Source organism: Anolis sagrei, chromosome 2 (genome assembly GCF_037176765.1).
Source record: "Anolis sagrei isolate rAnoSag1 chromosome 2, rAnoSag1.mat, whole genome shotgun sequence".
Classification (NCBI taxonomy): domain Eukaryota; kingdom Metazoa; phylum Chordata; class Lepidosauria; order Squamata; family Dactyloidae; genus Anolis; species Anolis sagrei.
In genome coordinates this window covers 58,822,769-58,850,579 of record NC_090022.1, presented here as the reverse complement: position 1 = coordinate 58,850,579, position 27,811 = coordinate 58,822,769, and the positions used below count along the sequence as shown (strand labels likewise).

The 27,811-nt window shown below is 38.5% G+C and overlaps 1 protein-coding gene across 18 annotated transcripts in view; it reads right to left on the bottom strand.

Moving 5' to 3' along the window:
- Positions 1–27,811, bottom strand: part of ERC2 (ELKS/RAB6-interacting/CAST family member 2) — a 691,106-nt gene that overhangs the window by 292,564 nt on the left and 370,731 nt on the right. For 17 of the 18 annotated variants that reach the window (XM_067463537.1, XM_067463536.1, XM_067463539.1 and 14 more), the window contains one exon: positions 8,617–8,777. The exons of the other annotated variant lie outside the window; for it this stretch is intronic. In XM_067463537.1, the coding sequence (XP_067319638.1) occupies positions 8,617–8,777 (161 nt within the window). The remainder of the gene's footprint in view (positions 1–8,616; positions 8,778–27,811) is intronic. 18 annotated transcript variants of the gene reach the window in all.

The window sequence follows — 27,811 nt, the reverse complement described above, 5'->3', positions numbered from 1 at the left end:
GTCACTGAGCCCTATGGGAATTAAACTAAGAGGGTTTCCGTAGACAAGAGTGTAATTCAGTCAGCCTCAAAAATGGGGGCGAGGGTCAGGGGGAGAAAGATATTCCTAAAAACAGAAGCTTAGCTTTCCTTTCCAGTCGGCCACTCCCTCACTGTGGCTGCTGTCTTTTGAACCATTCCTATTCCTGACTATCATATCAGCCAAGGGGCCCCACACACTCCCTTCCTGGCTCCACTTCAGTATAAATATCATCCTATTTCATCATTTTGATCATTACTATTTCTTCAGTTAATAAAACTTAGAGAAAGCATGTTTCCAATGAGCCTAAATAAAGGACAATTTTCACTGAGATCAGTCTTGGCAGAATACTTCCATTTCCTCGTTTGTGTGTGTGTGTGTGTACACAGCTAACACAATGAAAAACAATTTTAAAACATTTGTTTTTATTTTTAATAGAATTGTAATTACTATATATTTTTCCTCATGAAACTTGTAGAAATTTAGTTTCCTTTAAAAATTCATACGCAGGTAATGAGATTGAACGACATAAGCTACTCTTTCTTAGGTATGTGCAAATGCCTTTAAGTTGCCTGTTGACAACTGTGAACCTAGTGCCCTGACATACGGTGAATCCAGTACGCTAAAGACATCAGATTCTATCTGCTCTTGAAAGCTAAGCAGAATCCATCTTAGTAAGTACTTGGATTGGAGACTGCTATAGGTTATATTTCAGGGGAAGGAACTGGCAAAACCACCCCTAAGGAGTCCTTGCCTAAGAAAACCCAGTTAAATTCATGGTGATGCCATGGATCCACAGGCAACTTGAACACACACGCATGTCTGCACTCATACAAATTTCATAAAGTTTTCAGAGGTTAATTTGCCAGTTCTTTCCTCTGAATAATAGCCTATATAATCTAGTATTTGTTGGTTGTCTCCCATTCATTTACTAACCTGCAAGATCAGATCTTTGGTGACCCTAAGCCGACCTGTATAGGTGGTGATATGGGTGGAATGAGATGGAAGGGGATGTCAATGACCAGTAGAACAGGTGTACTGTTCATCAGCCCCATATATATCAGCATATATTGTGGTCAGGATTGACATGCTGTTTGGAATTCATCAGAGGTTGGGATTCAGGAAGAAACACTAAATGATCTATGAGCAATGTGTTATACCTTTTCCAGACAGATACTCTCTCCTTATGCTGCTCCAGGAATTGTGATAATCTTGGCAGAGGACACCAAGTGATTTGTCTGCAAATGGGTTGCTTCTTTTTCTTTAGATTTCTTTTTGACTGAGAAATCATAGAATCATAGAGTTAGAGGAGATCACAAGAGCCATCCAGTCCAATCCTCTGCCTGGAGGGAGTGTCAAGAGGATAAAGCAGTATTCCTTAGTTTGAGACAACTGGGTTGAAATAAGCAGAGGTATTCCTTCAAATTTAGATACCAGCTCAACTTTATGAAACCTAGAAATGTACAAATCATTGTGATTTGTAAGCCACTATGAGTCCCAATTTGAGAGGAGGGTGGGGTGTTCTATACTCCATTCTTTGTAATTTCCAGAATTTTGCAGTCTACATAACAACACCGAAATGATACCCATGTGCAGACAGGAATATTTGGCTGGAGGTAAAATATTTTTATCTACCTGCAAGAGTTTTGTACAAGTAGCCCAAACTTATTTTAGTACACTTGCTCGCGGTCAGCCACTAAACTGAAATATGAAGTGTTTGTTAGTATATATTCTGATCTTGTTTTTTCTTGCTTTACTTATGTAATGAAAATTAAAACCTAATTCTGCTTCACAAAAAATAGTGTAACCATTTTAATTTTACAATAATGTTAAATTTGCACTATGCTGGCATATTTTTTTCAATAATTAAAGACATATTTTCAATTACTATAGAATATATCTAAATAAATGCTTTACCTACACTATTCTAAAAAGAGTTTGTTGCCTTATTTCAGTGTTTTTAAAAACAAAAATCTTAATTTACTTTTTTTTAAAAAAAAACTTCATTTGGATTCTTCTATTTTTTTGTGGCACTATGAAGTCAGTGTCAAAAAAGCTAATCAAAATTTGCTGTTTAAAGGGCAGAAACAAAAGTCATAGTAAAATTTTCACCCATATTCCAAGAAGGCCACATTACCATCCTAACTACTTCCTGTGGAAGTCACAGTTGTATCAACATCCTGCTGTTTTGTTTGTATTTAATTTAGGATATGACTCTCTATGCTCTCAGCATGAATTCTACAATTAAATGAAAGCACACCATGGGCTGTAAAACACCAACCAAGTGTTCTACTTTTCAAAGGATATATTTTGTTGAGACAATAAATATGCTCCCTATTTGCTGAATATAATACAAAATACATGAAAATATAACTATAATGAGAAGAAAAATAACTCCTGTGTCATAAATATTGGTGCAATCTTTTTCACAATTAATTTGTCAACTGACCGAGTTATCATTCCCATGTGATAAATTATATACAGACACACATACAATCAATGCCTTCAAACATTCCACTTCACAAAACATTACTATTACAACCTCTAGCATACCGAATGACCTTCTTACCAGGGAGCATTAGCTTGCTCCCATCTGTAGCCACACTATTAATTTGATTCAAAGACTCCATTCTGTCCTGAAATAGTAATTGGTAAAGGCTAATTGGAGCAGGGGATATTTTGGCAGTCCCACCAATGCCCAACCCTCTATACATTAGCCTAGAAACCTTTAAATCCCAAGCCCTCTCAGTTTTCCACTGAGATGGCTTAGGATCAGTAGCCACATAGTTGAGGCCAATGAATTGCCTATCTTCCACTTCTTTCCAAAGAACTGCATATCCTCCACTTCTGGAGTTTTCAATTCCCTGTGAAAAGCCACTACAATCAGCCCCATTCACATGGTTTTGGGGGGCATTTAGATACTATACCCATACTGCCGGATGAGTGCAAAGAAAACCACACATCATTTTACCAAAACAAAGTCCATCCTTGAACTACTAGTGACTTTCTAGGGATTAGAAGGGCACATCATCCGCATTCCCCTAAAATGTTGAGCAGGAACACTTAGCACATTCAAATTTCTAATTCCAAAAAAAAATCCCAGAGGAAAATTACAATGCACATTTAAGACAATACAGTAAAAATGATAGATTTGAGCTTTTATGACACTGTTCAATCACAGAGAGAATAAGTACCGTTCAAATGACTTGATTTAATGTGTTCACTGTCAAAACTATACAATACACTCTGGTCTAACTGTCTTTTTATCATATTGAATATTTGTCATTGACTTAAGGATATTTTAGTTAAGGATTTAAATCATGCTAGGTTTTTTTCCATTTACCAAAAGCATCATTTTAATGTCAAAAGTGCAAATCTCATAATCTGTTTTCATTCAAAATTTGTGTAATTTTGGAACATTCCAGAGTTTGTGGGTGTGTTAGGGATTTTGTACCAATTCAATGTTTCCATTACTATTTGGAATTGCAGGTACAGTTATTGCTTAGCAAAAGAGGCATTTCAGAAGTGCTGGTGGACCTTTAAAGCCCTAGATGGTTCAGGTCCAGGCTATTTAACCGACCCCTTGTATGAACCTGCCTGGGCACAAAGATCTTCAGGAGAGGGCCTTCTCTCGGTTCCACCTCCACCTCAAGCTCAGTTGGTGGGAACGAGAGAGCGGGCCTCCCTTCTAGGTAGCTGCCCCTCAACTCTGGATCTCTCTGCCCAGGGAAGCCAGGATGGCCCCCTCCCTGATTTCCTTCCAACAGCAGGCTAAAACCTATTTATTCAGATAGGCTTTCAAAGAAGAAGGTTTTTAAGATCAATTCAGAGGGTGCTGTGGTTATTTGGATATTTTTGGATGGTTTTTACTGAGAATTTTAATGCTGTTTATATTTACTTCTGTTTTAATGTTTGTATATCTCTATATTTTAAATTGTGTATTAATGCTTTTATGTTAAGCTGCTTTGAGTCCCCTTCGGGAGACATAAAGTGAGATTTAAAAAATTATTATTATTATTATTATTATTAATTATTAGCTGACAGGGGGAGTTCATCCGCCTCTCCCCAGATTCGAACCTGCAACCTGTCTGTCTTCAGTCCTGCCGGCACAGGGATTTAACCCACTGCGCCACCTTGAGCAAGTGACACTCTTTGAGACACCAGTCATCAACATGACATATCTATACAATGTACAATTTGTCCTTTTCTTTCAGATTGTGTTCAAAATCCAAAAAACATAGAACTCTCCCTTGACCTTCTCTATTGATGAATGCATACAAAATATCTCTCCTTTCAAACATATAAGAAATGACAACTAGTCATTCCTGAATTAAATTATCATTCTTTTTCATTCTAAGCCTAAAATAAAGCTGTATTCTTAAGAAGAATTCATTTAAAAAACCTGAAGTAGTCCACTGATTATACATCATAAATTAAGGTACATCTTGGCAATGTGAGCCAGAGGAGGGTAGATGACAAAATGTTAACATAATATAAGCATAGGAAATCATCATGAAAGCTCTTAAATATACAATTCATGTAGATTTGGCTACTAGCCAAGAGTTACAAAAGCCAAAAGTCACACAATTTATTCTGTCAGCACTATTTAAATAATTAAATGGTAAATATCTAAAATGTTTACCTTCAGTAATTAAATTAATTTTCCAAAATATTAAAATATAGCCAATCAAATTAGCCCTGTAATGTATTGACAGTATAACAACCCACTTATCAGTGCCACAGAACATATTTGAATTTTAGTGACAAAATAGTATGTGCTTTATCATTTCTTCTCTTGTTTTTGACTATATTTACTATGCACATATTGAATTCAGTAAGAACACTGCTCTCTTCTATCACGAGCATTATATTGGGAGCTGCTGTAGTTTTTAGTTAAAATTAGGTAATTATACAACAACAGGCTATTCATTTAAAAAAATACTTATAAATTACAAATATCAAAACAGGAGATAACCTACCCTATTCCTAAAACTACTGACATTTTGAAAATATTTGATGTATTCAAATATTTAGTAACTGGTATATCATAACCATAATAATTTTAACTGGTGCATTATCGAGTCCCTATGCAAGAGAGTTTTTAAAAAATGAAAATAATTTTCACCATCTATTCTTTTCTACTGCTGTTACTACCCCAACTGAGATGATTTGTGTTAATGATTTGAAAGAAAGTCTGTGCATCAGACTATGTTAGAAAGGAGGATGTAGAGAGAGGGTACACATATGTGCCCATTAACAAAACATTAAAGCAGTGCCTTATGGCAATTGGGTCATACTTGGGGGTACCGTGCTGAATTCCTACTCCTCTTCACATCATTAGACAAAGCTCAGGATTTCCTGAAATCGATGCCCAGGCATTGCTTCCAGCTGCCTCACTTCAATTTTTATCAGTAGCTCAAAGTATGAAGAAACTCTGGGGAAACTGGCATAATGAAGTTCAGTAGATTCTACAGGAAATGGAAGTGAAGATTATTAAACCAATCCAAACTACACTGAGATTCTAGTAATTAGGGAAATGACTTCAAGGGATAGGCAAGATGCTATTCTAACAGAAGCCTAGGCTATAACAAACCAAACTTCACAACTGTGGAAAGTATACTTAGCAAAGAAAAGAAATAAAGCATGCTTAATTATCACAGGGGTTTGTCAACAAAGTTTGTTCAGAGCGGGTTTGCCATGGTCTGAGGACCCTTCTACATGGGTCCACATGGAATCCACACAGCGATTCCCTCAGATGCCTCAGAGGTGGGAGGGAGTCTTTACTGCCCAGATGCACTAAATATGGTTCAGCACTACATGTCAGTCACCCTAGATATTTCCTCCATTCCCCATGTCATGGCAGTCCACAGTCCCAATATGCCACCAGGAGAGTGTCCCTCATGTCATACAATGCCAAGGCATGCAAGGTGACACTCAGGAGAGTTGTGGCAGGTTCCAGTTAGAAACTGGCACAACTGTCCTGACAGCTCCTAAGTCAGGGGAAAGTCTAAATCCTGGGATAGGATTCAGGCTTCCCCCCAACCTAGGTTAACCTAGGGAAAGGCCTTTACTCTAGGTTAACTCAGATCAGCCTTGTGTGCTGTTTAGATCCATTTGTACAGCCACTTAAGTGGTCAATGCACAGATGCCCTGGGAGAGCGTGACTTGCCCATTATACCTCAGTGGGTTTCTATGGCCAAACGTGGATCCTAGCCTAATCCTAATGGTCTCCCAGAATCCTAGCCTGACACTCAAATTACAACACCATGACACAATTTTTCCATAATGATTTCATTCTTGAAATCATTTTTTCAAACTCTGTTTCAAATTCAAAAGCTTAAGATAGAACTAAAAAGTCAGTATTGCCTAATAAGGTTGGGATGGATTACACAAAAATGGATTGGTTATACTACATAAGTTTTGTGTGATGCAAAAAGAGAGGAAGTATGATAAGGATATTATGATATACAGTAATTTTCTCTTTATACAGTATAATACTAATCTACTAATTGTTTAAATGAAATCTGTAGAATTTTCGTTTTAGATAATGATTAATATGAGAAAATGTTTAAAAGAAATAAGAAGAATCAATTCTAAGCAGAAACAATCAAGATCAATTTTCAATAAGAGAAAATAAGAGGAATATATGACAATATAAGAAGGAATATAAGAACGAACAAGAAGATACGAGTATTAGATTTAAAATTAAATTTGTTATAGATGCTATATAGACTCTCCAATATCTTTTGTATGTTACTGAAATAGAGATGAAGATTTAGTTGTAACAAAGATAACTTTGTATAAGAAACCCCGTCATCCCAACAAACTCCACTTTTTTGTTCACTCTTTGCAACACATTAGATATTTGTAAAGGGTTAACCAATTTATAACAACTGTATTATTCTCATATTATTCCTTTCCCCCTTTTCCCTCATCCCCATTCCCTCAGTATGAAATTCTTTTACTTTAAAATGGTTAATAAAATTACTTAAGCTCTTCTCTCACTCCCATCACTGTCTCAAGCGCGGTTGCTGGGCCTTCTCTGTGGTGGGCCCTCGGCTCTGGAACTCTCTTCCTAGGGAGATCAGACAAGCCCCTGCTTTCTCCATTTTCCACAAGGAATTAAAAACTTGGTTGTTCTGTTGTGCCTTTGACTAGGCAGTTCACTTGAGAATTACCCTGACTTTATCTAAGCTCCGGCACTTTAGTTGGTCCCTTTCTTGTACTATTGCATTTTCCCTTGGCTCTCCCAAGGAATCACTGCACTTACTCAGAGTCTGGACCCAGTTTCAAATTGGCCAGCCAGGGTATTGTTTTTATTATGTTAATTGATTGTAATGGTTTTTATTATTTATTGTTATTTATTGTTTTTACTGTGTCTGTTTTATTTGTAATCCTTGGACTTGTCTCTCTGTAAGCTGCCCCAAGTCCTTCGGGGAGATGGAGGTGAGGTATAAAAATAAAGTTATTATTATTAAACAAAAAAGAGAAGAATAGAGCACTAAAAGATGATTAAGACATAATAAAATAAAAATACCAAACCAATACTTCCGATGAAAAGCCTTGTCGGTCACAACACACTAAAATCTTCCCAAAATAAAAAGGTTTTTCCCAACCAGGGGAAAGACAGCAGGGAGACAGTCAACTGGATCTTCCAGAGACGGAAGATCCATAACTTGAGAGGATTTTATGACCTGTTTCCTTTTTCCTTCCTCTCATATTGCCAAGAAAAGTCTGAAAAGAGGTTCTAACTACACACAATTTATATTATAATCCATTAAATTTTATTTATATGCCAACAGCACAATATCTAACGCAGCTTACAAAGGCAACAAACAAGATTTAATTAATGATTAAACAAGTGACACAATAAAACACAATTAATTTTTAAAAATTAAAAAAGCAGAATTTACTTTATTTACTTATTTATGTACTTTATTTGTATACCGCTCTTCTCAGCCCTTAGGCGACTCAGAGTGGTTTACAACAGTTTAGATATACAGGAATAAAGTACAAAATACAGCCAAAACCTCCCATACAAGTCTCCTTGCCATCAATTAATATTTAAAAATCCAGCTGAATGCCACAGAAAGAGAACAGAGAGGAGATCTGTCTCAATTCCTACAGACACTGATTAGGTCCCATCCTGTGGTTCCATCAGACAAGTCCATGACGATGGCAGAACCATGGGAAAGTCCTTCCCTTAAGAACTTTAAGATTCTAGCAGGTTCAAAATAAGAAGATAACAGACAGTCTGGACCTATGCTAATTGGGACTTTTGAGGACTAGCACTTTGCATTGTGTCCAAAAATGAACTGATAACTATCTTCTCTGTAACTGGCCACAGGCAGCATTCTCATTTAAAGCCATTTGTTCTAGTTGAAGTTTCCGAACAATTACTAAACGTGACCCCATGCAGAGTACAAGAACGTTACATTGCAGAGCTTCACTCCACGCAGCTTTGGGCCCCCGCAAAGAGAAAGAGTATAAAAAATTAGCAGTCCATATTCAAGAAATCATCCAATAAAAATGAAGAATAAAATGGCAATCCATGTCCCCTTCAGCCTTATCAAAATCTTAAGATATAAATGTACTTACTTCATCTCCAGGATCTCTTCTAACTGTTTTCTCCGTTCTATTCTTAAATTGGCCAGATGTGCTTCTTTTTCACCCAAAGACTGTTGGGTTGAGGCAAGGCGTGCTTTGGTGGCATCCAGTTCTTGTCTGGTCTTATCCAGTGCATTCCTTAGTTCTTCTAGCTGAAAGGTATAAATTAATAAAGTGGTCACTGTTAATCTGAAATGAAGAATTAAGTTTTGCTTTGATTTCCCCACATTTGCTAATTATCCATTACCTTTAGAAGATTATAACAGGGGACGTTTGTCTGGTACGAATGCTACTGTCCTTCCTTGTATTTGTGAACTTTTTTTTTTTAGATAAATAGCCTATCTGACTGAAATAGAAAGTAGAGTACTTCAAATGACACACCTGTATATTTGCCTAGATGGAACTGGAACTTCCTGCTTGGAAAACATATCTATGTATGAGGCCTTACAAAAAACCTATATATAGAAGAGATAAATTGACACTATGATAGGAAATTCTGTCCATCCTTTGCTGCATTGGTCTATACAGAATCCTTTTCAGGGGGAGATAAAATGGGGTATAAATAAATAAACAAATAAATAACATTTTTCTGCCTGTAAAAACATGTACAATCTGGGTTTATTTTGCATTTCAACAAGACTATGAATACCTATCTATAGGGAACCTTATAGGATGTGGATGAATATGGCAGTTCCTGAGTTCCAATACAGTGGGCTTCCACAGCAGTGGTTTGTGTGTGTGTGTGTGTGAGGAGCGACTTGAGAAACTGCAAGTTGCTTCTGGTGTGAGAGAATTAGCCATGTGCAAGATGCCCAGATGTGTTATCATCCTGTGGAATGCTTCTCTCACGTTCCTGCATGAGAAGCTGAAGCTGACAGACATGAACTCACCCCGTTCTCCGGATTTGAACACCTGACCTTTCAGTCAGGTGCTCTGCCAGCACCCATTGCATGACTACTGTGGGTTTCACTGTGCCATCTCTGTTGCTTTTCAAGGTGTGTCTGTGGTTCATGTCCTGATACTACTAGGATTAGATCTCTTCATATACTGTAAAGGCAGGAAACACTGATATTTCCCTGGAGATATAACCTCATAATTCAAGAGTGTCTTCTGAGGTTATATCTCATTGTGAAAAAAACATTATTTTTAACTTTCCTGCTTGGAATGTGTATATAATAAAATATTATAGTATACATCACTTTTGCAGTACTGAAGTCCAGCCGCCACTGGTTTACACTCTGGCAGCCAAAACCAAAGCACTATAGATTATCTGCTCATAGCAAATACTTGTAGTAAAAATGGACCTTAACCAATGTATATTACAGTAGCTACATATTTGTGTAAAACCTTATTTCTTTAATTATAAAAATATGTTTTTAAATACTTCTGAAGCCGAAGGTTTCATTTTGTACTCAGTATGCTTCCCACATTAATTCCACAGCCAGAGACAATTCTGGTTTAAATTCACAGATTACCAATGTTCATGTTGGATCTCTTAGTTCTGAAGATCAACATATCTCCAAAATAAATTTAATTTACTAATTGCAAAAAATAATCTAAGTTTTCAGAGGTAGAAGGCTTAGACTACTCTAGCAAAAAGGAGGGAAAATGCTGTGATTAAGTCTAATTGGTTTATCTGCCGCAAGCTTTGATAGATCCACAGTCTATGTCTCATGAGATATCTCTTGTGGTCCCTTCCAACTCTATGATTCTAAGTAGTCTCTTTGTATAAAACCTAGCATAAACAAGAAGTAGTATTTTTTTTGTTCTAGCTCAATATTTTTTAAAAAAGCTGATGAAAGCATTTCACATAAGTGTTAAAAAAGGTTATGCCAAGAGGAAAATGTTTTCCTCCATTTCTGTTTATCTCATTTTATATACTTCTAAACTCCATGAAGCTGGTTCTACGAATGGTCCAGAATTTCCCTGCTTAGCTAGAATGGGTAAATCGGATTTCTCAGACTCACTTCCATTACGTCTCTAGGCAGAGGACATTGTCCTAAGGCTCAAAGACATGGTGCCCTAGGGTCAACCTCCAGGCTTTATTAGCTCAAGATCTAGCTGCAAAACTCTATGGAGCAGCCGGGCAAAAAGTTCTAGTTGGTTGATGCCAAACCACTTGTAAATCAGTATCTTGCATATTGAGTTCTCAATTCATCAGACCTGGAGAGGGCTTGGGAGAAATAACTGCTGCCATACCACAATTTCCCAGGATATTTCAGAAGTATGAATGACCCAACCTCATCAACCTGTTCTCCATTTTCTCTTTCAGTGCAACTCTACTGGGGAAATTCACTTCAAAATTAGGGAAAGATATTCATTTTTATATTATGCTTTCAAAACTTGTGACAATTTCAACCTTCGAAGTAACTCTGTTACTTTACAGTATAGTCTGCTTGGAAAAGAATTCTCTTTGATGGAAAACAATTAGGCACACGATTTCCACCCCCATCTTCCTTCTCTCTAAGGCACTTTAGATAAACCATGCAAGGAGTGCAGAGCAAGTATTTAGCTGGTGTTAAAGTACAGCGCTGTCAAACTGGCCTCTCTGGTTAATGTCAATAGCACTACATATAAAAGGTGACTAAAGTGTGTACAAATGTTGATCTTTGGAAAAGGCATGCCTAGAATCATATACATATCTATTCTTTCATCCACCAGGGCAATTGTGGAGAGAGAGGGTGAACTGGGGGGGGGGGGGGAGGAGACTCCCATTACACTTGCTGGGTTTTATTCCACAATATAACTTCTTAAATATGATGTGTAGCAGTTTTGGATGCCCATCCCATTTATTTTTGTGAGGCAGCAGAGAGACAGTAGGTGTTTCCAGACCATCAGTCAACACATTCAAAAAGCACTATCATATTACATGATTTATTTTATTTTTAATTCATTACAGAGCACTTCATGGTTATAGATGTATAGCTAAAATAATATAATATGTAGGAAAGTAATATGATTTCAAATAACATGATTTCAGTAAAGATACCATGCAATACTATGCTACACCCCTTTTTTCTTATACCAATTTTGGTATGATGTTTGGATTTTATCACGAGGCTACTATCTGCGTGACCGTATTTCCATCTACGAATCCACACAATCCCTTCGATCCTCCGGAGAGGCCCTTTTTGTTGGCATTTTGAATATGAACTCAACAGGAGCAGAGGAGAAAGGATAGTAAAAGAGGAGCTGATGTATTTATTTGTATTTCCAGCAATCATAATTGTAGCTAAGATAATCATGAAGAAAAATTTCCTTTTTTAAAAAAACAACTGACCATAACCTTTCTGAAACTATAACTGACACCACAAAACACAAAAAGCAATCCAAGGTTTCAGTAGCATCTTTGATATTAACAGTAAAGAAATAATTCCTACCAAAAGCTAGTTGGGAAAAGGTGAAGCACTGTTATTTTTAATACAGCTTTGTACAAAAAGACCAGGACTATCTTAAAGGAGACATCTCACTTCCACTTATAAATTGGGATATTTCTTTTTGATGAAAAGTATATGCACAGTTTAAAAGAATGTTTGTTTTTTGGGGCAAAATCACTTAAAATGTCATTAACACTAATATTATCAATTGATGACTTATTCATGAAGCATTAACTGCATTAATACTAAATCCACTGATTTTTTCCATAACCAGCACTGCCATTATTTTCAGATCTATTTAGCTTTGATAAGATATTGAGATATGCCTTCTCCCTGGGACCTATGTCAATCAACTTTGGAAAAAGTCCTATGAAGAGTATTGGACCAATAATTGTAACAGAGGCTTCCGGATACTAGATTTCATTCCATATTTGAGGAAAAGGTGAGACGCAGATGGAGGTATAGTGACTCACTGCTAGACAGCTTTTCCTCCCTGGTTTCTACCAAAGATCCCCAAACACAGCCAGTAGGAAATTTCATAGATAATGTCCTTGTGGGAAACATGTCAGGCATGTCCAAACACTGTAAAACATTTTAACACTCAGAAGACTCCAAGAACTTTAAAACTGAGGATAAAAACCTGTTAAACAGAATATCCTGCTTCTCATGGTGTAAATGCACGATATTCTCCTGAATATATAGAGCACATAATTATATTCAGAAAACAAGGCTATATCGTCCTCCTTGAACATAATTAAGCTTAAGCCAAATTGAAATGACTGTGACTTAGTCTCAACCATGGTAAATGGAGGATAGTAGCCTAAGGGGGGAAAGACTTAAATGTTATGTCAGAATTTGTAGTTTGATGAAACAGAAGCAAAAAGTATAAATGGTGTTAATTACTAGCCTTCAGCCAGGCTAAGCAAAGACTGTAATTGCCAAATTATGATTCTAGGAATTATTCTCAGACTCAGTTCCTCATTTGTAGAATAGATATAAATATGGTGGTTCATGATAAGTTTACTTCAAGGATGAATGGGCAAAACATTGCAGTGTAGCTAGCACACAGTTTTAAATGTTCCATATAATTATAAAATCAGCATAACTGAAGAATATAACTGAAGATTTATATGTCACAATTCACACCTGATTGTGTAGGCAAAGACACAAAGGCTTATTGTGTAGGCAAAGATATTAAGGCTGAATCTACACTGCCATATAATCCAGTTCAAAGCAGATAATCTGTATTTTATATGACTGTGTAGATGGGACCCAACATCACTACATAAGGCTCTAGGTATGATTCCAGCCCGCCTCACAGTTTATCATCCGGGGAGAATCTGCTCTCAGTCCTACCAGCTTCACAAATGTGTTTGGTGGGGATGAGAGACAGGGCCTTCTCTGTGATGGCTCCCCACTTGTGGAACTCGCTTCCCAGCAAGATAAGGTCGGCTTTATCCCTCCTGTCTTTCAGGAAGAATTTGAAATCATGGTTCTGGGACCAGGCTTTTGGACAGCAGGCATAACAGCACCTTGGATGTAGAATTGGACTTGAATGGTTATATGGCTGACAATAATGTTTTAGTTGTTTTAATTAATGTTCTATCTATTCTTTTAAATTGTTGTTATATTGTTGTATTTGTTTGTATGTTGCAGCATCAAATTGTTGCCGAGTGTAAGCTGTCCTGAGTCCCCCTCCAGGGGTTGAGAAGGATGGGATAGAAATGCTGGAAATAAATAAATAAATACAGGAGATGCTGAGCAGCAGTAAGATAGGCCTGTTCTTTGATCAGTGTGGTATCAGTGTGGTATTACTTGGGATCTCTTATTGTCCTTCACTTGCCCACCCACAATGAAATAATGAGACATGACAATTGTGTTAGGATAACTATGGGCAACTTTTTATTAATTGTTACCTATTTAAACTTTCTTCATGAACTGCATCCAACTGAAAGTGAGTTTGAACTTTATGTTGGATAAGCTGAGACAGTGGCCCTTCCAGACATACTCCTCAGCTAACTTGGGCAAGACACCTGAGTTCCCCACACAACTCAACCTGAATCGTAATCAGGGAAACTGCTTAGAGTATTCTAAACCCCCAGTTGAGAGACTTCCAGGATTAGAATTCCCACGCTGGGAAGAAATCCCTACATGGAAGTTCTGTTGGTTAATATGAGAGACATTCAATAAGATAGCTGTTGTGGCTTTAAAAAAAGCCCTTTTTTGTCAAAACTTTTTTTAAAATCCCTAAAATGAGTAGATGTATGAATATTTGAAAGCTAGGAGGAAATGATCCCATTATCCTGCGTCACTGTATATAAAATTCAAGGTGATAGGTCTCATAGATTTTTTTTTTGAACTGTTGTTCATAAAAAAATTGAAAATTCCTCCAAAATTTGTGGATAAGTGAGATCTTCTGAAATTTGATGGGCTAACACTGGAAAATGTGTTCTACCACTGTAGCAAGTTTCACCCCATAGCTGTAAAAATAAGGGAGAAAGGAGCCCCTGAAGTTTACCCACTTGCAGAATTACTAGAAAAGAAAAAGTAATGAAATGTCATTACTCTCGGTACAGTAATGAAATTTTTACTAACAATACCTAAAAATACTTTAGAAACAAACACTAAATAAACACTAATTTTGTAATGACTTTTGAAACATTTTTTAAATCGATCAAACAGCCCTAATAAGAACTGTATATACATGAATAGGGTTGCACTCTCCCTGAAAGAACAAGGAAATACTGTGCCTAGGCAGACTCCATGGCTTGGAGTACATGGTACCAGCTTGAGTTAGTTCACAAGTAATGGCATTTTCTTTGATAGGCTAGTCTGGATCCACTAGTTCATGTGACTATTGAATTATACTTTACTTGGAGCTGCCTTGAAGAAGATTCAGAAGCTGCCTCTATTGCAAAAACTCTATTGTGTAGCAGAACGTCATGTAAACAAACTTATATGAATAAAACTTATAACTTTTAATGATGTAATGTGGATGTGTTATGAGACTATGATATCTTTCTCAGCATGCAGAAAAAGTGGTTTTCTATCGCATATCAATATACAACATAGAAGGTACATTTTTTCATGGATGTAGACATTTAAAGTTACTAACTGCTTAGAATCAGTTACCACAAGAATGTTAACACTTGACATTGGTCTGTATATATTCTAATAATAAGAACTGGTATAATATTCACCAGGTAGGTAATTTTTTACATTCAGACTTAATCCCAGTTTAAGAGTTGTAAGACGAATTGTAAAAACATTTTAGGTTTTGATTGGCTGATAAAGTGAAACTATTTCCATTTCACATGGATTTCCTTACAGCAAGATATAAATTCTGTCTGAGAAACTGTACATTGTAATGCCTTGTGAATTATTATGTTTTCGTAAAGAAAACTCCAACTATATTCATACACAAGGAAAGAAATATTGGCATAATAACCATTATTTGATTGTAACTAAATCATAGTGTCAGAAACCATGAACAGCTGCATGACCTGAGTATCTGCTTGAGGCTACAGCTGCATTTTTCTCAACCCAATACCACCTGTCTCCTCTACTGTTACTAGAGGTAGGTAGGTATCAACCCCCAGTGGGATCTTTAACTATCATAATGATGAAGACCATTCCACACTACCCTAAATATCGTCTTGACACTTTCCATAAACACACACTTGTACAGTGTGGGAGGTGGCATAATCACATGCAGTTGGAAGGCTGATTTTATTCTTTAATCAAAAATTCAAAACCAAAGCAGATACCAATAGAAACATAGCATTTTGAAATAGCATTTAGAAGAATGTTAGATACCTCAGAATAGTTTGTTCAATGCATGTGCAAGATTGGAAAATACAATTAAGTGTAATACTAGATTCAATTAGATAGTTGTGTTTGCCTAATGCAGCCAGAGCTTTTCCAGTTAAACTCCAGGAAAAGGGCAGCATGGAAATGAAATGAAATAATGAAAATGAGCTTGCTTTTTGTTTCCTGGGAGAGAAGAACCATCTAAAACAGAAATAAATATCTATTTTTAAAAAATATCTCAGAATTTCACCCCGAAAAAGGCACTATAGTAAGAGAAAGGATAACACGGAACTGTTCCTCTTTACAAGTTTTAAAAAGTAATGACCACTTATCAGATGTTACATTATTTATGAAATGACTGACATTATGCTTTTATTTATCCCAAAAGTAAAATTTTACAGTCAATACTATTATTGTAAAGGCATTATATTCTAGCTCTGGTTATAATAAAAATAAACACAGTTCTTTAAAACCCAACAACTGGAACATACTTTCATGGAAAGTCTTCCTAAGGATCCTGTTGTACAATTGTTGCACTGGGCAAGCCTTTTTCATTAATAAATGATATGCAAAGGACCTAAAACAATGTTATCAAATAAAATAAATTGAAATGTACCAAGTACTAGTTTAAAGTACTGATCTTGTTCCAAGACAGGATCTTATCTTCCACTGCTTGTGTGTATAAATAAGTCTACAGTCCCAAAAACAAGGGAGTAGGATCCATTAAATTTCAGAAAAACATGTTTAGGATTTCAGTGGAAGTAATGTAACACATTGGCTAAAATCACAGCATTCTTCCTCCATTTCTGCAGGCAAGTTTAGGAGAAAGAGTCCACAGGACATTCATTAACTCAGGCTGTATTTATTTCTGGAAAATATCATCAATATATATTCTCTCTGGTACCTTCTACACTGCCAAATAATCCAAATTATCAAAGCAGATAATCCACAGTATCTGCTTTGAACTGGAATATATGAGTCTACACTGCCACATAATCTAGTTCAAAGCAGATAACCTGGATTTTAAATAGCAGTGTAGAAGGGCCCTTACTTCCCAGATCCAAGCACTATCCACCCAGAATAGTGAAAGGTGACATACCTTTCAGTACTAAGAAGCTGAGAAATGATAGGACTCTGTATGTGTGTGATCTGCTTGTATGAGATTCCATAATTACATTGTACATCTTACAACAGTCATATGTAGAAATGAGATGTTAAACTACATTAATACAGCACCACAACAGCCCTCCACCATCATCACTGATTTATCCTAAAATAAATAAGCTTCTGATGAAAAAAAAATAACATCACTGGATTTGTATCAGGCAAGACGTTCAATAGAGCTGAGCAGATTGATCAGTTAAGGCAGAAAAAACAACTGGACAATTCCCACATACAAGTTACAACTAAAGATCATTGCCCACTTTTACCTCCTGGATATTTCACATAGATCTCTCCAGAAGAGAGCTAGTACAAACCTAACTACTATGTAAATGTTAGGAAGGTGAAAAGGCAAAGGCTAAATGGCATGTTTTATACAGGCTACTCAAGCGCAAATAAATTCTGCCAGAGATTCCTGAGGGAAAGGCTGAATAGATAAAAGGCACAGAGTTCCTCAAATGAAACATTCCATAATATTTGCTTTATTGTGATGGAGACAGAGTATGTGAAAATGCACACAAATAGTCAAAAGACAGTCTGACTTTTGTAGGTACATATTTTCATCAGATAGGTATTGTAGCAAGCCAAAGATACAGGAAGTAAATATCAATCCCAAGCCAGTACTTTCAGATCGCCAACCAAGACCTTGCTACCTATGGGCCCTGAGTATTTCTTACCCATGTGGTAAAGCACCATATGGTGGTCTAAGGCAAAATGTTTTTAAGACTACTCATACATCTCAGGGTAAAGCCCATGAGATCAGAAAATCATTCAGTTGGAGCTAGGTTATTTTAGAGCCCCACCAAAGCAGTCTATAGACTAATGGATATATAGGTTCCAGAGCCATTTAGCTGAATAAAATTGCCCCTGTACAGTTAGTCATTATAAAAAAAGCATTGTGTGTGTGTGTCAGGAATGACTTGAGAAACTGCAAGTCACTTCTGCTGTGAGAGAATTGGCCGACTGCAAGGCCGTTTCCCAGGGGACGCCTGGATGTTCTGATGTTTTGCCATCCTTGTGGGGGGCTTCTCTCATGTCCCCACATGGGGAACTGGAGCTGACAGAAAGACCTCATCAGTGCTCTCCCTGGATTTGAACCTCCCACCTGTCATCTTAAGTCCTGCCAGCACAAGGGCAAAACCCATTGCGCCACCGGGGCCTCCTCACAACCAGTGCTGATTTGATAAAGTATGCTCAGGAAGAATGTAGTCAACCTCAGGGGTCTTTGCTGACTTTAACTGGCTAATAAAAGAAAATACTTCTTTTTCAGATCCACAAAAGTAAGTCCTGAGATATATAGTAATCAATTCATTAGGAATGCAAAACGAATGCATCATTCATTCTCCTAAACTTCAGCGGGAATATAACAATTAGGACTCTTAGTACCAAGTCCATTAATTGCCAGGAGGCTCCAGAATAATGGTTAAAAGTGATGTTTGAAAGAAGCAACCCATGTCTCATAGAATCATAGAATCATAGAATCAAAGAGTTGGAAGAGACCTCATAGGCCATCCAGTTCAACCCCCTGCCAAGAAGCAGGAATATTGCACTCAGATCGCCCCTGTCAGATGGCCATCCAGCCCCTGTTTAAAAGCTTCCAAAGAAGGAGCCACTACATTCCGGGGCAGAGAGTTCCACTGCTGAACGGCTCTCACAGTCAGGAAGTTCTTCCTCATGTTCAGATGGAATCTCCTCTCTTGTAGTTTGAAGCCATTGTTCCGCGTCCTAGTCTCCAAGGAAGCAGAAAACAAGCTTGCTCCCTCCTCCCTGTGACTTCCTCTCACATATTTATACATGGCTATCATATCTCCTCTCAGCCTTCTCTTCTTCAGGCTAAACATGCCCAGCTCATTAAGCCGCTCCTCACAGGGCTTGTTCTCCAGACCCTTGATTATTTTAGTCGCCCTCCTCTGGACACATTCCAGCTTGTCAATATCTCTCTTGAATTATGGTGCCCAGAATTGGACACAATATTCCAGGTGTGATCTAACCAGAGCAGAATAGAGGGGTAGCAAGTCTCCATTTCCTATTGAAGCTTTCCCCAGAAGAACAGAGCTTTAGAGAGCAACCTTTGAAAAGTATTAAATAGTTAACGTAAAGGTTATTCATTCCTGATGTTCTGATTCCTTGGGCAACTATCAAGGGTTAGGGACCAGACTGAACCTGAAGGGGACCTGAAAAGCTGCCGTTCTATACCCACAGTAACTATGCTCCTAGATGCCCCAAAGCCACAGAGGACATGGTGGAAATTTTTCATGTTTTTCAAACTCTTTAATGTATTTTATGTCTCTCCAACAACAAGAAATGACATCAAATTCCATTTCTGGAGCACTTTTTGCTGGATAAGAAATATTTCTCCTGGCTCTAAAACAGCACAGGATGGACAAAAATGTGATGAAATGTCTCTGCATCTTATAGGTCATATTCATGTGCATTCTGTATTTTTTAAAAACCTTCCCCAAAGATGCTTGGGGCGGGGAGAACTGGGAGCCACAAAATGGCCCTGGGGTAATATGTGCCTCAGTTATTGTTTTGTGCCTTCAAATCGTTTCCAACTTATGATGATCCTAATGTGACCCTACCATGGGGGTTTTCTTGGCAATATTTGTTCAGAGGAGGTTTGCTGCTTCAAGTCCCTTTTGGGAGAAATAAAGTAAAGTAAAGTATAAATAAATAAATACCCTTCCTCTGAGGTTTAGAATGTGAATTACTGAGAGTCACCCAGTGGGATTCCAGAGGAATTTGCACCCCAGTCTCCAGAGTCATAATCCAATTCCCAGACCACTTCATCAATATGGCTCTCAAATGTGCCTTATGGGCTACACTTTACCTACCCTTGATGTAGAGATGTTTGAAGCAGAATTCTGTACAAGATTAACATTTGGCCTTTACAGTACCTATAAAGTCCAGATTATTTCTCAGAAATTCTAAAGGGATACAACATGGGGAAATAAATTTGAATCGACTCAGCTTCCAAGTCCTTTAGGATACCAGAGGTGAAGTTAAACAATGAAAACAGTGAGCCAGCAATACACAAAAAGCAACTACAATTTATAGCAGACCAGGAATAATTTCAGGATTCGGATAACAACAGGACAAATAATAAATGCATTTAGGATGAACAAGACATAGACAGTTATAATTCTATTTGACTTGCAGAGGCACTAAAACCAGACATCACATATCTGGGATTAGGAGCAAGACATTCGTTACCTGCTGTCAGTCTGCTTCCAAAAGCATAAATGGGTCTTAAGCCATTTTAAAAACGAAGCCATCTGATAAAAAGTCTTATGTTTCAAGGAATACAGCAAAGAAAGTAGACCCCCGATATACAGTAAACTCTCAGTTAATTGGAATGCAAGCAGCTGGAACTCTCAACCAAATGGCAAAAAAAAAATCAAAGAAATAAATTATTAACCAGGTGCTTTCAATCCCCTTGTGTTAAATGAGGCCCAATCTACACTGACTATCTAATGCAGTTTGAAGCTAGATTCAACCTCTAGTAGCTAGGCAATAAATGCCCACAAAAGTACACAAAAGAACCCCTCAATGTGAATCAGTGTTTTGTGGTTTATGTAACCATGATCCAATCCTCAGTGGTCTCAGGATTTCCTATGTAATCATTTGTACAACAGAATCAATTTCTTCAATACTGTTTTGAAATTGCATTAAACTATCAGTGTAGATGGGGGCCTAAGAATCTACTGTAGCTGCCTCAAGCAGCTGCACTAATATTATAGCATCAACAACTCTCTCCATAAATCAGATTTGTGACTTAATGATATGAACTGTGTCTGCATTTGGTATCTTTAACATTACCTTCTGGAAATAACAGAGAACCACTTGGATCTGTGAAACACACAGCATGATGAGGGCTTGTTTCAATATAGTGCCTGCATTATATCAATTCATCTTCTCCCATGTAAAAAAATGTTGTGATAGCTAAATGTGAGTTAATTTTTCCAGTGGGGTAATATACTACCATGGAGCAATGGCAAAAATAACCAGGTACAGTATATTCTGATGTATAAGACTACTTTTTAACCCAAGAAAATCTTCTCAAAAGTCAGGGGTCGTCTTATACGCGGGAGTAGTCTTATACATGGGAGCAGTCTTATATGCGAGAGTAGTCTTATACGTGAGAGTAGTCTTATTTGCAGGAGTAGTCTTATATGCAGGAGTAGTCTTATACACTGGAGTCATCTTATAGGGTGTGTGCTGAAACTTCCAATTGGATTGGAGAATCTCTGGTTGCCGCATATGGTGGGGGGAGCTCAAAAGTGGCAATGGCTGTGTCTCTGCCATATGCAACGATTGTATGAAAGCATTAAGGACGACGCTGTACAAGTACGGTAGAAGAAAATCCATTCATCAGTATTCGTGGACTTAATGCGGTCCTGATGGTGAGGTGAAGGGGCACCTCACCGGGAAGGTGTAAGTGAAGGGCGGAGCAAGCTGCAGGCTTCTGGGGCGCCCGAGGTATGGAAAACAGAGATAGAGTGGCTCTGGGCCCAGAAAAACACAACTCTTTTACATGTCTGGCCCTTCCTTGTATCCTATTATCATACCTTCTCCTCTGCCTCTCAGATCTCACTCCGGAAGAGGCACATGTGATCAGGTGCGCATGTGCAAGATCGGAGAGGCAGAGAAGAAGGTACAGTAATAGGAAAATTACCATATTGAAATCAAATCTGATGCTTTTAAAAAAATTATTTGGTGTGTGTTGGAAGAGGGGTAGTCTTATACGACAAATATATCCCAAACTCTATATTTTAACTGGAAAAGTTGGGGGTCGTCTTATACGGCCAGTCGTCTTATAGGTCGGAATATACAGTACTTCTACACAATGCGAATTAGTGTTGGATTTCATGGATTGGTAGGTATGTTAAAATAAGTTTTCTGCCAGTGCATCATGTCAGATGAAAAGTCATGGGAATACTAGTCCTATGTTAACTCATATTTTTCATAGAAGACCAGTGTAGGAGTCTTCAAGAGAAATGCTCTTCATTCACATCCTCAGGGTTTCAGGGATAAAGAAGTAAAAGAAGCCTCATACTTCATCTCTTTTCTGGAACAGACTCTAAACCAACACGGATAACACCAGCAATATCAGTTTGCTTCAGCCGAATATATAAAACAGATTGTGCATGCAAACCATATCCCCATCCCACCCTATGATATTGTGTAACCTAGGGGATTTTACTGGCTTTAAAATACATACCACAAACTAGCCTTTTGCCTCAACACCCCATGATACATAGCTGATAAATTCTACTTATCATCCAACTGAAATGCAACTCATTCTAGGCCAGATTCATCAGCTGTTTAGCTTTACATACCAACGTACCACAAATGCTTAGGCCAGGAAGGGAAGAATTAAGCAGTATTGAATTGAAACTGAAGAGGGAATTTTGGAAGGTAGACTGCAGAGCAATTACAGGAGTTGGAATTAATCCAGAACACTGAGATTAACATTCTTACTGTAAAGGGGGAAAATAACAGAGATTGTTAATGACCACATGTGGTCTTTCAATCACCTCTGAAAGATAGCACCTCCAGTAATTCAAAACCTGTGATCCAACACTCCATCGCTGCTTCCCCGTGGTCTCCTTGAACAAGTTTACCAATCAGATCCTGCCCCAAACTGACCCTGCTTAGTTTGAGAAATGTAAGAGGAATACAGCAGACAGAGATGCAGTTCCAAGAAGAAAGAAACAGGTGGCAGGGCAATAACTGTTCTGGTGGGAGCTCTTTGTGAAGTTACTTGAATGCTCCACTGCCATCACAATGCCAAGCATGTCACCAGCATTTTACTGAAAATCATCATCATCATTTTTCTTAAAGTAAAACAAATAAAAGCAATAACTGAAGAAAGTAATCCAAGAGGAAGAAATTCTGGCATTCATTAAAATTCAACAAACTCGCTAAAATATGCTTGCATTCAAAAAGTATACTTTTAAAAGAAGTTAACATTAAAATACCATTATTTCCATATAATGGCCGCACAAACATAGTTACTGACTCTGATTCATAGAATCATTGAATCATAGAGTTGGAAGAGACCTTGTGAGCCATCAAGTCCAACCCCCTGCCAATCATTTAAAGCATTCCCAACAGATGGCCATCCAGCCTTTGCTTAAAAGCCTCCAAAGAAGGAGTGTCCACCACACTCCAGGGCAGAAAATTCCACTGCTGAACAGCTCTCACAGTCAGGAAGTTCTTCCTCATGTTCAGGTGGAAGTCATTGTTCTGCATCCTAGTCTCCAGTACAGCAGAAAACAAGCTTGCTCCCTCTTCCCCATGACATCCCCTCACATATTTATACGTGGGCATCATGTCTCCTCACAGCCATCTCTTCTGAAGGCTAAACATACCCAGCTCTTTCAGTCGCTCCTCATAGGGCTTGTCCTCCAGACCCTTGATCATTTTAGTCACCCTCCTCTGGATACATTCCAGCTTGTCAACATCTGCCTTCAATTGCGGTGCCCAGAACTAGACACCGTATTCCAGGGGTGCTCTGACCAAGGCAGAATAGAAGGGTAGCATGACTTCCCTGGATCTAGACACTAGACTCCTATTTATGCAGACTAACATCCATTCCGCTTTTTTTGTTGCTGCTAACATTGTTGGGTCATGTTTAACTTCTTGTCCATGAGGACACCATGATCTTTTTTACACATACTGCTGTCGAGCCAGACGTCCCCCATTTTGTATCTTTATATTTCATTTTTTCTGTTTAAGTGGAGTATCTTGCATTTGTCAAGGTTGAACATCATTTTGTTAGTTTTGGCCCATCTCTCTATTCCTGAATATTCAAAGTGCATGTGACAGGCAAAAATATCCACAAAGGAAAATCAGTCTGATTTCTGTCAGACTATCTCAAGTACTGAAAAATACTTCCTTATATAAAGATAATCAATAACACTGTGGTGACAAAGGTTAAAGACAATCTGGAACCAGGATGAATTTGAAAATACCCAAACAGATTTTGAAGAAACACAAAACTAAACCTCCATTTCAGTTCTGAAAACCTCTATTTTCCAAGCCAAGGAATTCTTTGTTGTGTGCATACTAACCTTCCGAGTCTGATTTTGCTTCGTTGTTCAATTCAAAATAGAGCACATGAAATGAAACCCAAAACGTGGAAATAAACACTGACTCTATATTTACAGGGTGAGGGTTATGTTCTTTGTGTCTTCCACTGAATTATAAAATAATAGTGAAAATAGCATGTAGTTCTGGACACACTGAGAACGTCAATTACAAAATATGATAACGGAGGAAAAGGATTAAGATGAATAACACCAAATATTCAATAGTCTTACTGCAACCTTTTACTTTCTTTTATGTAAGTCATTTGAACTAAGATACTCATATGAGAAAATAGTATGTTGAACTTGGAGACAATGGTCCAATTTGGGTATCTGAGTCTCTCACATACTTTAGCCATGATATATGTTTCTAGAAGTTGTTAAATAAAAGTTTCCTTTTTTATCCAAATCATAAAATGAATGGGTTGTTGTAGGTTTTTCTGGGTTATATGGCCATGTTCTAGAGGCATTTTCTCCTGACGTTTCGTCTGCATCTATGGCAAGCATCCTCAGAGGTAGTGAGGTCTGTTGGAAGTAGGAAAATGGGTTTATATATCTGTGGAATGATGTAGTTTAATCTGAAACCATGTTTTTGTTGTTCATTCGTTCAGTCGTCTCCGACTCTTCGTGACCTCATGGACCAGCCCACGCCAGAGCTCCCTGTCGGCCGTTACCACCCCCAGCTCCCTCAAGGTCAGTCCAGTCACTTCAAGGATGCCATCCATCCATCTTGCCCTTGGTCGGCCCCTCTTCCTTTTGCCTTCCACTTTCCCCAGCACAATTGTCTTCTCTAGGCTTTCCTGTCTCCTCATGATGTGGCCAAAGTACTTCAACTTTGTCTCTAGTATCTTTCCCTCCAGTGAGTAGTCGGGCTTTATTTCCTGGAGGATGGACTGGTTGGATCTTCTCGCAGTCCAAGGCACTCTCAGCACTTTCCTCCAACACCACAGTTCAAAAGCATCGATCTTCCTTCGCTCAGCCTTCCCTAAGGTCCAGCTCTCACATCCGTAGGTTACTACAGGGAATACCATGGCTTTGACTAGGCGGATCTTGGTTGCCAGTCTGATGTCTCTACTCTTTACTATTTTATCGAGATTGGACATTGCTCTCCTCCCAAGAAGTAAGCGTCTTCTGATTTCCTGGCCACAGTCTGCATCTGCAGTAATCTTTGCACCTAGAAATACAAAGTCTGTCACGGCCTCCACGGTTTCTCCCTCTATTTTCCAGTTGTCAATCATTTTTGTTGCCATAATCTTGGTTTTTTTGACGTTTAGCTGCAACCCAGCTTTTGCACTTTCTTCTTTCACCTTGACTAGAAGGCTCCTCAGCTCCTCCTCGCTTTCGGCCATCAGAGTGGTGTCATCTGCATATCTGAGGTTGTTAATGTTTCTTCCAGCAATTTTCACCCCAGCTTTGCATTCATCCAGCCCCGCACATCGCATGATGTGTTCTGCATACAAGTTAAAAAGGTTGGGTGAGAGTATGCAGCCTTGCCGTACGCCTTTCCCAATCTTGAACCAGTCTGTTGTTCCGTGGTCAATTCTGACTGTTGCTACTTGGTCCTTGTACAGATTCCTCAGGAGAGAGACAAGGTGGCTTGGGATGCTCATCCCACTAAGAACTTGCCACAATTTATTATGATCCACGCAGTCAAAGGCTTTAGAATAGTCAATGAAGCAGAAGTAGATGTTTTTCTGAAACTCCCTGCTTTTCTCCATTATCCAGCGGATATTGGCAATTTGGTCTCTCGTTCCTCTACCTTTTCTAAACCCAGCCTGAACATCTGGCAACTCTCGTTCCATGTATTGCTGGAGTCTTCCTTGCAGGATCTTGAGCATTACCTTACTGGCATGAGAAATAAGGGCCACTGTACGGAAGTTGGAGCAGTCTTTTGCATTTCCCTTTTTTGGTATGGGGATATAAGTTGATTTTTTCCAGTCTGATGGCCATTCTTGTGTTTTCCATATTTGCTGGCATATGGCATGCATCACCTTGACAGCATCATCTTTTAAGATTTTAAACAGTTCAGCTGGAATCCCATCGTCTCCTGCTGCCTTGTTGTTAGCAATGCTTCTTAAGGCCCATTCAACCTCACTCCTCAGGATGTCTGGTTCTAATTCATTCACCACACCGTCAAAGCTATCTTCGATATTGTTATCCTTCCTATACAGATCTTCTGTATAGTCTCGCCACCTTCTCTTGATCTCTTCAGCTTCTGTTAGGTCCCTGCCATCTTTGTTTCTTATCATACCAATTTTTGCCTGAAATTTACCTCCAATGTTTCTAATTTTCTGGAAGAGGTCTCGTGTCCTTCCTATTCTGTTGTCTTCTTCCACTTCCATGCATTGCTTATTTAAAAATAGTTCCTTATCTCTTCTGGCTAACCTCTGGAATTGCGCATTTAACTGGGCATATCTCCCCTTATCCCTGTTTCCTTTTGCTTTCCTCCTTTCTTGGGCTACTTCCAGTGTCTCAGCAGACAACCATTTTGCCTTCTTGGTTTTCTTTTTCTTTGGGACGTACTTTGTTGCCGCCTCCTGAACAATGTCTCGGACTTCTGTCCATAGTTCTTCTGGGACTCTGTTTACTAAATCTAGTCCTTCAAATCTGTTCTTCACTTCCACTGTATATTCACTAGGAATGTTAGTGAGATCATATCTAACTGGTCTGCATATTTTTCCTGATCTCTTTAGTTTTATTCTAAATTGGGCAATAAGAAGTTCGTGATCTGAGCTACAGTCAGCCCCAGGTCTTGTTTTCACCGACTGGATGGATGTCCGCCACCTTTGGCTGCAAAGGATGTAGTCAATCTGATTTCGGTGCTGACCATCTGGTGAAGTCCATGTATAAAGCCGTCTTTTAGGTTGTTGGAAGAGAGTGTTTGTTATACACAGCGAGTTTTCCTGGCAAAATTCTATCAGCCTGCGTCCCGCTTCATTTTGTTCTCCCAGACCATGCTTGCCTGTGATCCCAGTTGTCATTTGACTTCCCACCTTGGCATTCCAGTCTCCTGTAATGAAAATAATGTCTCTTTTTGGTGTATTATCCAGTAGGTCCTGCAGATCCTCATAGAACTGATCTACTTCTGCTTCTTCAGCAGCTGTGGTTGGGGCGTATATTTGGATCACTGTAATGTTGAAAGGCTTTCCTTGCACTCGAATTGAGATCATTCTGTCATTTTTTGGGTTGTATCCAAGCACCGCTTTAGCGAATTTCTTATTAATTATGAAGGCTACTCCATTTCTTCGATGTTCCTCTTGTCCGCAGTAGTAGATCTGGTGGTCATCTGATGTGAAGTGGCCCATTCCATTCCATTTCAGTTCGCTGACCCCCAGAATGTCTATCTTTAGTCTTGACATCTCACTAATAACAACATCCAATTTGCCCTGGCTCATAGATCTTACATTCCAGGTTCCTATGGTGTGTTGATCTTTAGAGCATCGGATTCGTCGTTCACCTCCAGTACCGTCGGCCGCTAGCCTTCCTTTCGGCTTTGAGCTAGCTGCGTCATCACATCTGGGGCTAGTTGAACTTATCCTCTGCTCCTCCCCAGTAGCATTTTGGCCATCTTCCGACCTGGGAGTCCCATCTTCCAATGGCATACCGACATATCTCTGGTTGTACTGGTCCATTTAGTTTTCTTGGCAAGGATACTGGAGTGGTTTGCCATTGCCTTCCCCAGGGATCACGCTTGGTCTGACCTCTCTGCCACGACCGTCCCGTCTTGGGTGTTCCTTCACGGTTTCG